The sequence below is a fragment of the Mus musculus genome, chromosome 14 (assembly GCF_000001635.26).
Source record: "Mus musculus strain C57BL/6J chromosome 14, GRCm38.p6 C57BL/6J".
Lineage (NCBI taxonomy): Eukaryota > Metazoa > Chordata > Mammalia > Rodentia > Muridae > Mus > Mus musculus.
In genome coordinates, this window is record NC_000080.6 from 56,591,156 (window position 1) to 56,606,145 (window position 14,990).

The 14,990-nt window shown below is 44.9% G+C and overlaps 1 protein-coding gene across 2 annotated transcripts in view; it reads left to right on the forward strand.

Annotated features, from left to right (window-relative positions):
- Parp4 (poly (ADP-ribose) polymerase family, member 4) overlaps positions 1–14,990 on the forward strand; it is an 84,180-nt gene that overhangs the window by 15,537 nt on the left and 53,653 nt on the right. For both annotated transcript variants that reach the window (XR_383191.1, NM_001145978.2), the window contains exons 8-14: positions 1,136–1,273; positions 2,069–2,242; positions 4,099–4,259; positions 6,421–6,558; positions 7,177–7,272; positions 11,109–11,292; positions 11,596–11,752. Coding sequence is in view for 1 of the 2 variants with exons in the window: in NM_001145978.2 (NP_001139450.2) it covers positions 1,136–1,273; positions 2,069–2,242; positions 4,099–4,259; positions 6,421–6,558; positions 7,177–7,272; positions 11,109–11,292; positions 11,596–11,752 (1,048 nt within the window). In the remaining variant the exon portion in view is untranslated. The remainder of the gene's footprint in view (positions 1–1,135; positions 1,274–2,068; positions 2,243–4,098; positions 4,260–6,420; positions 6,559–7,176; positions 7,273–11,108; positions 11,293–11,595; positions 11,753–14,990) is intronic.

Genomic DNA, 14,990 nt, shown 5'->3' on the forward strand with positions numbered 1-14,990 from the left:
GGCATCACATTCTCTGGAACTGGAGTTACAAATGGTTGTGAGCCGATGTGTAGGTGCTGGGAATCTAACCTAGGTCCCCCCGAAGGGCAGTGCTTGCTCTTAACCACTGAGCCGTCTCTCTAGTCTTCTTTCAATATTTTTAATAGAAAATTTTTTTGGTCAGTCATGGTGGCTTACATTTATAATCCAAGCGCTTTGAAGGTTGAGTTGAGAGGATCTGGGGTTCAACTTTATTCAAAGTTACATAGAATCTTTGAAGCCAGCCTGGGGTTTCATGGAGCCCTGTCTCAAAGAAGGAAGTACTACTGCCTTTATTTAAAAAAATAATAAAAACAAAATCTGGCAAAGGAAAATGAAATCTAAGAAAAAGTTAAACTTGAAGACATGACACTGGCCAGTGAGATGCAGGACAAGCAACAGATATATTATTTATCTCAGCCACAAACTCACAGCTTTGAACAACGTCCCTATAGTCTTGGCTGACTCCAGGCTCCTTAACTCACACTGCACGTGCTTCATGCCACTGATGGGCCCACATCTCACAGAGGGAAGGAAAAGACGAGAGGAAGATGGAAGTGACTGGAGAGGGGGTGCTTACAGGGGTAAGCGGCACAGAGGGACGAGGACGAGGAAGCCCAGAGGAGAGATGAGGCCTGAGTGTACCAGCAGCCTAGAGTCTATTGTGTGGCTGTCATAAGATACACAAGGCTAAAAACTTTTATCAGATTTATTTGGCTCCCATCTGGTGGCTTGAGTCCCATGGCACTGACATCTGGTTGAAGGTCCACAATGAGGCCAAGCTGCCAGCATTCGAATCTCGAGGGACACTCAAGAGATTCCTAGCCATAGTGCCTGTCTATGGGGGTGGGTGCCTCTCTTGGGCTATTTTTTTTTCTCATGCTTTGTTTCTGGGTCTATTCTGTTGTGTTTAGTTGGTTGGTTTGTTGGTTGGTTAGTTGATTAGTTGGTTGCTTGGTTGCTTGCTTGCGAGGTTGAAAATGGAACCCAGGGTCTCAGGTACACTAGGCAAGTGCTCCGCTATTGACCTACACCTGAACAGCTCCTGTGTCAGTTTTACACAGAGCACTCATGAGGACTTTCCTTGGCAGTGATTCTCTGTCACTTCGTGTTTCAGTTGCTTTTGGAGGAGGTCATTAGTTCAGGCGCCCTGAGCCAGGAGGTGAGCGATTTGCTGGAGGTGATCTGGACAGAAGCTCTGGGCCACCTGGAGAACACGCTCCTCAAGCCAGTGAACAGCATGAGCCTGAATGACGTAAGTCAAGTGTGTCGCTGAAGCACCTCAACAAACCTACTCCCTGGTGGGTAGGTGGCAGCACGGACGCTAACAGTCATGTGCTGCCTGGTCTGCTCTGAAGGCCACCCCTCACTGTTCTTTCCCTGTCCCTGAAGAACCAGATGTCCCTGTCATGTCAGTTCTTAGTGGTGGCCAATATAAGCCTCAGCCTTGGTGCCAAGGAACAGGAGTTAGTGGCACTTAAATACCCAAGTCCTGACTTGTTTCACAGCATCTCCTTCAGCCTCTCGCCTTCTCAATGTCTTAGGGAAGGCAGGCCTGCTTCTAGAACACCAGGACATGACTGAGTAGCCATATGAAGATAACACTGGGAGTGTCCCTCTAAGGAGTGAAGCTGATTGGTCCAGGGAGAAACAAACTTCCTGCCATTAGGTCCGTAATGCACTTTCATAATTAGGAACAAGGCCCTGGCTTGATGCTGACATCACTCCATGATTCCCTGTGAAGAGCACTTCTACTATAGTTCCATTTGCATTCCCATCCTCTTGGGTATCTATGTGTTCATGTGCACACATGTATAAAAATGTGATGCTGCGTTTTTCTTCAGTGCTGTGGCCACTGACAAATTGTCTGTGATCCAGTCAATAACCCTACATTTAGACAGATGGAAGCGACTCTTGGTAAACTTAGTGAGCTATTTAAGAAATAGCCTTCTAATGGTTCCTCCACTTCCCTGAAGCACCCCCTTAGGGAGTAAGCCTCAGAAACTCCGTCAAGTCCCAAACTGACGTGTATTTGCCTTTGTGTCTACAGGTGAGTAAAGCAGAGGGAATTCTCCTTCTGGTGAAGACAGCCCTGAAGAATGGAGACTCGCCCGGACAACTGCAGAAGACAATGGCCGAGTTCTACCGCTTGCTGCCTCACAGGCATCCAGCCTCAGAGGAAGTTAACCTGAGGCTGTTGGCTCAAAAAGAGGACCTTTGTCAGGTATGGAGGAAAGAATTCAGTTTCAAATGTGTGGCTGGGTCATCCCTTTAAAATACAGTGAATTGGGGCTGGCGAGGTGGCCCAGTGGTTATGGGCACAGGTGCAGAGCAGCTGAGTTCAGTTCCCGGCACCCACAAGGTGGGTCACACCTGTCTGTAACTCCAGTTCCACGGGACTCAGTGTCCTCCCCTGGGATCTGTGGGCACCAGTTATGCATGTGGTATACATACATGCATATGTGGGCAAATATTCACACAGATAAAACAAAATAAATCTTTAAAAAATAAAATAAAGCTGAGCATGGTGGCACGGCTTTAAACCCAGCACTCAGGAAGCAGAAACAGGCATATCCCTGTGAATTTGAGGCCAGCCTGGTCTACATAGTGAGTTCAAAGATGGCCAGAGCTATGTACAAAGACCCTGTCTCAAAAAAACAAAGAAAAATATAATAATAATATTACTGATAATAGTAACAATAATATAAAAAAATAAGATACATATCACAAATAAAGCCAAGTATGGTTATGTACACCTGTAATCCCAGCAGGAATGGGAGGCAGAGGCAGAAGGACCAAGAGTTGAAGGGCAGTCTCAACTACATAGCAAGTCTTAAGCCATCCTGGACTGCATGAAGCCCTAACTCAAAAAAGGGGTGGGGGCTGTGCAGGCTGTAGAGATGGCTTGGTGATTAAAAGCACCTGTTGCTCTTGCCAAGGACCAGGTTCAGCCCCTAGCACCCACATGGTGGCTCACACCCACCCATAACTCCAGTTCCAGGGGATCCATGTCCTCTTCTGACCTCTACCAGTACCAGACATGTGCACAGTCCATATACACACATGCAGGGAAAACATTCATACATATAAAATAAAAGAAATGTCTAAGTCTTTTTAAAAAATGTGTGCCAGGTGAGGTGGTGCACGCCTTTAATCCCAGCACTTGGGATGCAGAGGCAGGCAGATTTCTGAGTTCCAGACCATCCTGGTCTACAAAGTGAGTTCCAGGACAGCCAGGGCTATATAGGGAAACCCTATCTCAAAAAAAGAAAAATAAATAAACAAGAGGTGATGCCTGAGCTGGGGTCCAAGACTGAGTAAAAGGAGAGAGTGAGCTGAGCATCAGAGTTTCGTCTTCCTCTGCTTCCTGACAGCAGAGACGATGTGACCAGAGGCTCACAGTCCTGCCACCACACCTCCTCTGCCATGGTGGACTGTATCCCCCTTAAACCAGGAGCCTTTGTCAGGTATTTTGACACACTTGTGAGAAATTTTAATTGCTACAGTAATGTATATTTCTATTGTGCTATCAGTGAGGTAATTCTTTCTATCTACCTACCTATCTTATCTATCTATTTATCTAACTATCTATCATCTATCTATCTATCTATCTATCTATCTATCTATCTATCTTTTATCTATATTGGGGATTTGGCTATGTATCCCAGGCTAGCCTTGAACTCCTCGGCTTGAGTAATCCTGCCTCTGTCTCCCAAGTAGCCAGGAAAATTGTGTTGTGCCAACCCTTCTGATGTTTAAATCTGTATTTTTACCTTTGAGACATAGTCTTACACTGCAGCTTGGGCTGGCCTGGCACTTACTGTATAACCTAGGCTAACCTTGAACTTAGAACAGTCTTGCTGCCTCCTCTCCCTAGGGCAAAGGTTATAGGTGTGAGCCACCATGCACAGCAATGTGAGCAGCATTTATCCAGTTTAGTATACTGCCAACATAAGATATTAATCAAAAACTCTGTGAAAAAGAAAACTAATTTTTATCTTTTTGGAAAATATTAATTTAATATACACACTAGCTTGGATAGGTGGTATCTCTAACATCTCTGTATCATTCCACCCACAGCTGGTAAGAGACATGGTGAATGTTTGTGAAACTAATTTATCCAAACCCAACCCACCATCTCTTGCCAAATACCGTGCTTTGCGATGCAAAATCGAACATGTTGACCAGAACACTGAAGAATTTTCCAGGGTTAGAAAAGAAGTGTTGCAGAATAATCGAAGGTAAGCATGATGCAAGTCTCATGTAAAAATGCAGTGCTCTTGAGATCCTGTTGGCAAGTCAATCCGGACAGTTAGAGAATGTAATCGTCTGCATTCTAACAAGACATCTGCAGACGATAACTAAGAGAGTCACTTTCTGTGTTTACATAGTCTTGAGGAACTGAGGAGATGTCGCAGTGAGTCAAAGCACTTGCTACTGATCCCAACAACCTGAGCTCCGTCCTCAGGATCCCCAGGGTGGAGACAGAGAGCCAACTCCCAGAAGTTGTTCTCTAATCTTCACAGGAGTGCCATGACACCTGTGGGCACATACACACATTTCTGTGTGTACATGCACGTACACACATTCACACACATACCACACACATCACACACACACACACACACATCACACACATCACACACACACATCTCACACATTCCACACACCACACACACACACACACACACACACACATATACATCCTACACATTCCACACCACACACACACATCCCACACACCACACACACACATCTCACACATTCCACACACCACACACACACACACACACATCCTACACATTCCACACCACACACACACATCCCACACACCACACACACACACACACACCAAATCAACAAATGCAATTTTAAAAGTCTCAGAGATAGAACTCAGATTGCCACAGTCAGTGCCTGCCAGCCCTGTGCTGGACATTTTTGACTAGGACTTGACACAACCTGTCACCTGTGAGTATCTGTAGGGGACTGTCTTGATTGCTAACTGAGCTAGGAAGACTGGGTAGCACTACTCCCTGGTTTGGGGTCCTGAATAGTGTAAGAGAGGAAGAGTCTAGCTGAGAGAAAGAGTAAACAAGTAAGGGTCTGTGCTTTCGTTCTCTCTCCTGGCTCTTGGTTGTGGGTGTGGTATGACTCACTGCTCTGAGTTCTGCCTGTACTTCTCATCAGTAATAGACTGTAGTCGGAATTGTAAACCAAACAAACCCTCTCCTCCCTAAGGTGCTCTTGGTCAGGGTACTTACAATGGCAACAGAAGTGACACCAAGACAGAAGCCGCTAAATATGAGTTGCATTTGCATCCACAGCCTGTGGTTTGTAGTTTTTCTTAGCTAAGACTATCTGGTTTGGTTTGGAGACAGGGTCTCATTCTTCAGCCCAGAATGGCCTTGACCTTACTTAGAGAGATCCTCCTGTCTCAACCTCCAGGGGGCTGGGAATATGGGCATGAACACCATGTCCAGCTAAGACAAATGTACTTTGTGAAGGTTTAGAAACCACGTAAAACTACAAAGACAGATATGTCTGCCACCCTCACTGTCACTGCCACAGATAACACAACCACTTAGAGCCCTACCGTGGAGCCTATTTTGTTCACGATTCACCTCGTATATGCTGGTAGATCAGCTCTCTGGATTAAATGCCCTGATCGTTAATCACCTATTTTTCAGGTGAGTGAGTTGAGATAGGGTCTTCCTAGATAGCACAGGCTAGCCTAGAACTTACTATGTAGACCATGCTGGCTTTGAACTTGTGCAATCCTCCTGCCTGTTTCCTAACTGCTAGGACAAGTGTGCACCACCATGAACAGCCTTGATGGACATTCTTAATTTCTGTATATATATCCTATCCATGATCAATGTCAGGTTACAGTAGGATGCTTCCGACTATGGTGTCCCTCAACAGTGTCCCAATGTCCCATGCCTCCCAGTGAGCAGCATTTCTCTGTGGTCTCTGCTTCTGTTCCTACCTCCAGGTTTCATGCCTGCTTGAATTTTGCTTCCCTTCCTTCATCATCATGGACTGTAACCTATAACCAAACACACACACAACCCTTTCCTCTTGCTTTTGGTCATGGCAGCAACAGAAAGTGTGTGTGTGTGTGTGTGTGTGTGTGTGAGAGAGAGAGAGAGAGAGAGAGAGAGAGTGAGAGTGAAAATGCATACATTTGCCCAGTGTGCATGTAAGGATCAGAGAATGGTTTGGGGGGGGATTGTTCTTCTCCCTTTTATCACATGGCCCCCAAGACTTAGTGGCAGACTTAGCAGCAAGCACCTTTAACTACTGAACCACAGACAGCTGAGTTTTCTTGAGATTTCTCCTATTGATGATTTTTATTTTTCTTCTAATTGTGTGACCTCAATGTTTTTCTCCTAATTCTTCCAGTGAACAACCAGTAGATATCTTGCAGATATTTAGAGTTGGCAGAGTGAATGAAGCTACGGAGTTTTTAAGCAAACTGGGCAACGTGCGACTCTTATTTCATGGATCTCCTGTGCGGAACATTCTTGGAATCTTGTCCCGGTAAGAGCCACAGTCTTTACTTTTTAGTTTTCAGACTCACGAATGTGAAATGTTCCCCTTTCTCGTGTACTTTTGTCTTTGATCCTAAACAATACCATAATAAATGAACAAACCACATGGGCTTTTCAGTTAAAAGCATCAAATCTAGTCATATGTAAGTGATTTAATGGTATCTAATACAGTATGAATGCTATGGAAACTGTTGACGCGAAGTGTTGTGTAGAAACTAATGACAAGGGCTGGATAGGGGGCTCAGTGCTTAAGAGCTTGAGTTCAATATCCAGCAGCCACACTGTGGCTCACAACCATCTATAATGGGATCTGATGCCTTCTTCTGTCATGCAGATATACAGGGAGTTAGAGTGTTCATATGCATAATTAAATAAATCTTAAAAAAAAAAAAACAATGACAAGAAAATCTGTACCTATTCAGTAGAGATGGGTTTTTTTTTCCTGAGTATTTTGAATCCATGGTTGGTTGACTATAGGTATGGAGGGCCAGTTGAACTCTGACCTGAAGTTTGTAAAGACAGTGGATTTCCTGTTGGTCCCTGAGTTTGAAGGCTGTGTGGCAGAGTCCTTTCCTTCAGGAAATCACAATCCCCCCTTCTCTTTCAGAGGGCTGCTCTTACCTAAGGTAGCTGAAGACCGCGGTGTACAGAGAACAGATGTTGGAAATCTCGGGAGCGGGATCTACTTCAGCGACTCACTCAGGTTAGTGTCTTCTGTCCCAACCCCCATCGCAGAGGGCTCCTTGCAAACTTCCCTCTCTTTCTTTAGTGAGGAGCTCTTTCGCCCACTGAAGCATCACTGAAAGCAGCCATTGCCACTGCATACTGTAAAAGCATGGCTTCTGTAGTGAACATTTGGGACAATTATGTTTGAAGTCTTGAGTGTTTTTCTTTTGCTCAGAGCCTTTGTTTTTTGTATTACTTTTATCTATTTATTTAGTGTGTGGGGAGACGTGGGCATGCCACAGTGCATTCATGGAGGTCAGATGACAACACGATGGGGTCAGGTCTGTCCTTCTACCCAGTGGAGCCCACGGATCAAACTCAGGTCGTCAGGCTTGGTAGCAGGACCTTTACTCACTGGGCCATCTTGCCAACCTGCCTCAGCTTTTACATGTTTTCTAGCTGCATCTTTTCCAGTGCCCCTTACCACCTCTACTCTCAGACCCCACCCCACAGGGAAATCTCATAGCACAGATGGGGACCTTAAGGCCACCAGGGGGCGCTAGCCTCAGAACATGCAACTAACGTGGGTCACATGGGGAGCAGGCCTTTGCTGTTTTGTTCTTTCTCCCGGACAGCAGTGTTCTTTGCTTTCCTGTTGCTGCTAAAGCACCACAGCCAAGGTAGCTGATAGAAGGAGGAGTTTGTGTGTTTGGGGCTTGTGGTTCCAGGGAGTTAGAGTACCAGATGGTGGAGCAGAGGCGTGACTTCCAGAGCACTAAGCCGAGGGCTCACATCTTGAACTACAAGCACAGAATAGAGCGGACTAGAAATGGCCTGAGGTTTGAAACTTCAAAACCAGCCCCTAGCACACAGCTCCTCCAACAAGGCCACTCCCTCCTGAGCCTCCACAAACAGTGCTGCTGACTGGGCCAAGTGTTCAAATGCCCGAGACTGTGGAGGAAACATCTCATTCAGAGGCCGCGTCAGCAGTGCCTGCTGTTGCTGATGCTGTCTCTCTGTCTCTTAGGCTTTGTTTTCCTGTTAAGTTTTCTTGAGATGGGATCTCACTGTGTAGCTCTGGCTGGCCTAGGACTTGCCTTGTAGACCAGGCTGGCCTCAGACTCACAGAAATCTGCCTACCTCTGCTTCCCTGATGCTGGGATTAAAGGTATGCATCACCACACCCATTTCCTTGTTTTTTTGCTTTTTGTTTTTTTAATTAATAGTGCAGGGGCCACCATGATGGCTCAGCCAGTAAAGGCCTTACGGCTAATGCCTGGCAACCAGAGTTTAATTCCTAGAATTCAAATAGAGGAGCAAGTTAAGAAGTGACTCTAAAATTGTCCTCTGACCTCCATAGTCATGCCATGGCACAAGTATCCACCTACAATACACACACACACAAACGCACACACATGCACGCATGCTTGTACCATGCACATACACGTTAAATACAAAGTAAACATCTTTAGATGGTACCATGTTTTTCTAGGTACTGTTTTAATTTTACCAAAACCAAAGTCCTCGGTGGCTTTTGGTTGCCCATTCCTAATCTTTGACCTGGTTGACTCTCCATGTGACTTGGGAGAGGCTATGAAGATAGGCCGTCTCTCTTTCCTTTGGCCAGCACTTACTTGTTTAGCATTTAATCATCTTCATGAGCTTCAGTGCACTCAAATCAGTACAGCTTTCTTTTTTTTAATATTTTTTATTACATATTTTCCTCAATTACATTTCCAATGCTATCCCAAAAGTCCCCCATACCCTCCCCCCCACTTCCCTACCCACCCATTCCCATTTTTTTTGGCCCTGGTGTTCCCCTGTACTGGGGCATATACAGTTTGCAAGTCCAATGGGCCTCTCTTTCCAGTGATGGCCGACTAGGCCATCTTTTGATACATATGCAGCTAGAGTCAAGAGCTCCGGGGTACTGGTTAGTTCATAATGTTGTTCCACCTATAGGGTTGCAGATCCCTTTAGCTCCTTGGGTACTTTCTCTAGCTCCTCCATTGGGAGCCCTGTGATCCATCCAATAGCTGACTGTGAGCATCCACTTCTGTGTTTGCTAGGCCCCGACATAGTCTCACAAGAGACAGCTACATCTGGGTCCTTTCAACAAAATCTTGCTAGTGTATGCAATGGTGTCAGGGTTTGGAAGCTGATTATGGGGTGGATCCCTGGATATGGCAGTCTCTAAATGGTCCATCCTTTCATCTCAGCTCCAAACTTTGTCTCTGTAACTCCTTCCATGGGTGTTTTGTTCCCAATTCTAAGGAGGGGCATAGTGTCCACACTTCAGTCTTCATTCTTCTTGAGTTTCATGTGTTTAGCAAATTAGTACAGCTTTCTTAACAAAATGGTTTTTCTTTAAGTGAGGGGAAGGATTCTAGGAGCCAGAGGGGTCGAGAACCCCAGAAGAACACGGCCCACAGAACTAAGCAGGCTCATAGGGGCTCACAGAGACTAAAGCAGCAATCATGGAGCCTGCCCCTGTCTGTGCCAGGTCCTCGGCATACATGCTGTGGCTGTTTAGCTTGGGGTGTTGATGGGACTCGTAACAGTGGGGATGGGGCTCTCTGTTGCCTGCCCCTGGGACCTTTTTCCTCCTACTGAGTGGCCTCCCCTCCTTCAGCCCTGGTAGGAGGGAATGTGCCTGGTCTTGTTGTAACTTCTTATGCCATGTTCTGCTGATATCCCAGGGAGGCCTGCTCTTTTTTAGAAGGGAGACAGGAAGAGTGATCTGGGGAAGAAGGAAGGTTGGGGCAGAGACTGTGAGGAGAGGAGGAGGGAGGGAAACCTGGGGTTGGGATATAATCTATTCAAGCAAAAACTGCCTGCAGCTTTGATTTTCCACAAGCTCACACATTTCTGATCTGCTTTTTAAAGTGGGATTGTAAAACACAAGAGCTATTTTTATGCAAAAAAATGTTTCCTTTTTACTGATTACTCTGGCATTTCTTTCAGCACAATATAGATATTATTAGTAGCTGACAGAGAACAAAGTACTTTGAGTGCTACTTGCCATAAAGAAGAGCACTATATACACCTTTGCCTAATTGTTTGTTTTTATTCTTTTTGAGAGAGGGTCTCACTATCTAGCCCAGGCCCCGCTGGGAACTCATTATGTATCCTAAGCTAGCCTTGAACTTGCTGTGATCCTCCTACTTCAGCCTTCTATGAGCTAGAGTAACAGGTGTGTGCCCGTAACTGAACTTTTTAAAGAAATAAGTACATAATGAACAACTCCTTCTCCTTGTCTCTTCCCTCTTTCATCCCCTCCTTCCCATTCTCTCTTCTTCAATAGGGTTTTACTGTGTAGCTGAGGCTGCCCTTGAACTCATGATCCTTCTACCTCACTTTCCCAAGTACTGGGTTATAGGTGCTCACCTACCCAACTTCTCACCATGAAGTTCTAACTTGTATCTTTGAAGTTACTGCAATGGTGGTAAACTCTGGAGTGACCTCCCAGAAAGTCTCGACAATGCAGGCTGATCATCCCTTGTCTGAAGTACCAGAATTTTTTTTTCAGATTTGGAATTATGTTTATACATAAAGAGAGACCTTTGGGACCACACGAATCCCAATGTGAAATTCATTTATGTTTCGTCGACACCTGATAAATGTAGCTTGGTGGTGATGTTACACGGTATGTTTAGTGTGTGTACCTTGGACTGCTACCATCACAAGGTTAGGGGTAGAATTTTTCCGTCTGTGCTGTCACACCGATTAATGCTCAAAGTTTTCAGTTTGTGCCATTTCAGATTTTGATTCACAGTTTTGGGTTAGAGATGCCCAAGCTGTCTCTTATTTATACAATGAAGCGAGGCTGGCCGGGAGCCATTATGACTTGTGTTTATTTGCTTCCTCATGCAGTACAAGCATTAAGTATGCACACGCAGGAGAGACAGATGGGTCCAGACTCCTGGTCGTCTGTGACGTTGCCCTGGGAAAGTGTGTGAACTTATTCAAGAAGGACTTTTCTTTAACTGAGGCGCCACCAGGCTATGACAGTGTGCATGGAGTTTCGGAAACCACCTCTGTCCCCACAGACTTTCAGGTATTTTATTTGGGGACACACACAGACCCAGGGTTATGGGTCAGTGGTCAAGCCCTCACCTAGCACTTTTTTAAAATAAAAAATCAAACAGTAAACAAACAAGAAAGGAGCCAAAACAGGCAAAATGGGCCCAAGTGTGCAAAGGCCAGCCTCAGAGGCTTGCGTCCATTTCATTAATTATGTGTTCATGGGAGGCATGCCACCATCTTTGCTAATTAGCACATACAAGAGTCTGCTTCTCTGGGAGGTTTTGGCCTATCTTCTCTTCACTTATTCTCTCCTGTCAATTCCCATTTGCTCTAGGACGATGAATTTGTTGTATATAAAACCAACCAAGTTAAAATGAAATACATTGTTAAATTTTGCACTCCTGGAGATCAAATAAAGGAATTCCATCCTCATGAAAATACCGAAGTAGAGGAGCAAAGGGCTGAGCCCTCCAGTGTTCCAGAGGCTGGAGGTAAGGTGGCTTCTTTTCTTTTCTTTTCTCTTCTTTTCTTTTCTTTTCTTTCTTTCTTTCTTTCTTTCTTTCTTTCTTTCTTTTTCTTTCTCTTTCTTTCTTTCTTTCTTTCCTTCCTTCCTTCCTTCCTTCCTTCCTTTTTCTTTTTTTTTCTGGATTCTTGAGACAAGGTTTCTCTGTGTAGCCCCAGCTGTTCCTGAAACAGACTATGTAGACCCAGCTGGCCTTGAACTCAGAGATCTGTCTGACTCTGCTTCCCAAGTCCTGGGATTAAAGGTATGCACCACTGACCAGCAAAACAAATTTCTCGAGTGCTGCTTTATGAGATAAAAACTGAATCTTTTTCAAAAGCATTTAAATTCATGTTTGTTAGTAGCATCTATAACCTTCTATTTCATATTTCTTTTATCTTGAACATATGAAAACCAAAAAGCTTAAGAAAGCTAAGTGACATCCAAATCCAGTGTTTTGTCACCAGCTGTGACAAAGGTGACAAAGGTGACTGGTTCTTTAGGATGCCTGAATAATGCAATTCATTCTCTATTCTTTGTTCCTATAGCAAAATACTAGGAATGTTATAAAGAAAAAAATATTTGTAATATTTACTTGTTTATGTGTGTGTTTGCATGTGTGTGGAGGTCAGAAAACAACTTGCAAGAGTTTTTTTCTTTTCACCTGTGGCCCTAGGGATTCGAACACAGGCCTTTAAACTTGGTGGCAAGAGCTTTAACCAACTGAGCCATCCTGATAGCCTGAGAAAATGTCTGTAAAGTATTTGTTGGCCTATGATCCAAGCTCTTAGGAGGCCAAGGCAGAAGGATCTAGAGTTCCAGACTATCTCAAAACAAACCAAAACAGAAAAAAGGGCTTGCCTAGCTTACTATTTCAGAGTTTCAGAGCCTGATGCTGCCTTCAGTTTGGCTCTGATATGGACCTAAGGTAGATGGTATCACAACAGAACCTTGGGCAAGAAGGAGAGATCACATCATGAGATAGTCAGCCAGAGTACAAGCAAACTCCCACAGGTCCTTATTCATAACTGTCCTCGGGTCAGGCTCCACCAGTCAGCAGACTGAAACAGATGCAGAGACCCAGAGCCAAACATTGGATGGAGCTTGGGAACTCTCATAAACTGAGGACCCTGAAGGAGATAGGAACTCTACTAAAAAACAGAGTCAGCTAACCTGTACCCTTGGGGCTCTCAGAGACTGAACCACCAACCAAAGAGCATACATATGCTGGAACTAGTGCCCCCCACCCCCACACATATATAGCAGATATGCAGCTTGGTCTTCATGTAGGTCATGGGTCCCGAACAACTGGAGTGGGGGCTGTCCCTAAAACTTTTACCTGTCTGTAGACTACGTTCCCCTAACTGGGCTGCCTTGTCTGTCCTCCGTGCAAGAGAATGTACCTAGCCCTGCAGAGACTTGATCTCCTAGGGTTTTGGGGAGGGGGATACCCAGGGGAGCCTCTACCCTCTCAGAGGAGAAAGGGAAGGGGGAATGGAGAAAGGGGCTGTGGGGGAGGGGCACTGGGGAGGAAAATAGTGACTGGGATGTAAAGTGAATAAATTAATTAATTAATGGGAGGGTTCCATCCACCCTTCAACATCATCGTCCTGGTGACTAAGCTTCCGACACATGGACCTTTGGGAGATGAACTATGACCCAGCCATGGCACCCATGGAACTAGGCCAGAGTTCAGTAGTACTGTAAAGGTGGGTGGAATAAGCACAAGACGCAGCTGTAGTCAAGAAGCTGTGTGTGACTAACTACTGCTCGGCAGGCTATGTCATCTTCGACACTGACCCCTCAGGCAGACATGAGGATGTGTCCTTGTTTTTAAGTGTTGCTCTAAGGACTGAGTGAGAAAAGAGAAAGGGTCTCACAAACTGTGATGCACACTAATGTCAAATAGCAGAAAACATAAGCTTCCTGGCAGACATGGCCCCAGCTCTTATCATATCACCTAATAAGACAATAATAACATATCAGAGAGCAGCCATGATGACACATGCTTATAATCCCAGCACTTAGGAGCCTAGGGAGGACACTTGTCATAAAGTTGAGCCTGCCAGGGCTACATAACAAGACCACCTAACGATATGCCTCCCCCAAAGCTAGCACTTGTATTGATGACTGGTTTTGGTTTTGTGTGTTGCTATCGTGATGCTAGGGACAGCTCCAGGGGTCCAGGTTCTTGTGCCTCCTGAACAAGTACTCCACTACTGGACCACAACCAGAGTACTTTTTAATTTTTATTTATTTTTTCCTGTGTTGAGGATCGAGCAAAAAGCCTCACACATGCGAGGCTGGTGCTCTGTTACTGAGTTACAGCCCAGCCCTTTTTTTTTTTTTAATTTTGACACGTATCTCATGTTGCCCAGGCTGCCCTCGCAGTCACTGTATAATCCCAGCAGACTTTGAACTTTCATTTCTCTTCCCTCAGGCTCAGGAACATCTTAGATAACAGGTCTATACTGTCTTAATTAGGGTTCCTACTGCTGTGATGTAACACTGTGACCAAAGTGACTTGGAGACAAAAGGGTTTATTTCCTATCAGTCCATCATCAGGAGTAGTGAGGGCAGGAGCTCACACAGGGCAGGAGCCTGGAGGCAGCAGGAGCTGACATGGAGGGGCGCTGCCTCCTGACTTGCTCCTCATGGCTTGCTCAGCCTGCTTTCTTATAGAACCCAGGACATATGTTGAATTATCCCTGCAAGTATTTTATTCAGATTTTTTGTGTGACTATATCCATTAGGGAGATGGGTTCACAATTTTCTTTGTTGTTGATAATATAGTTCATGAAAAGAATTTGGTAATATTTTCCCTTTCCTATTTCCATAGGACAGTGTGAGAGGCATTGCTGTTTGTTGTTTTTTTGTTTTTGTTTTTGTTTTTGTTTTTGTTTTGAAGGCCTGGTGAATTCAGCAGTGGAGACAACTAGGCCTGAGGGTTTTTTTAGTTATGAGATTTTTTTAAATTACTTTATCATTCTTTACTTCTTTTTAGAGATCTGCTTAAATTATTTATCTAATCTTGGTTTGAATTTGGAAAATTGGACTGAAGAGATGGTTCAGTGGTTGAGAGCATCAGCTATTCTTCCAGAGGACCCAGGTTCTATTCTAAGTACACACATGGCCGCTCACAACCACCTATGACTGTAGTCTAGAGGATTCAAAGCTCTTTCTGGCCTCTGCCCACCAGGAACATAAATGGACAGGCACAGACAGAC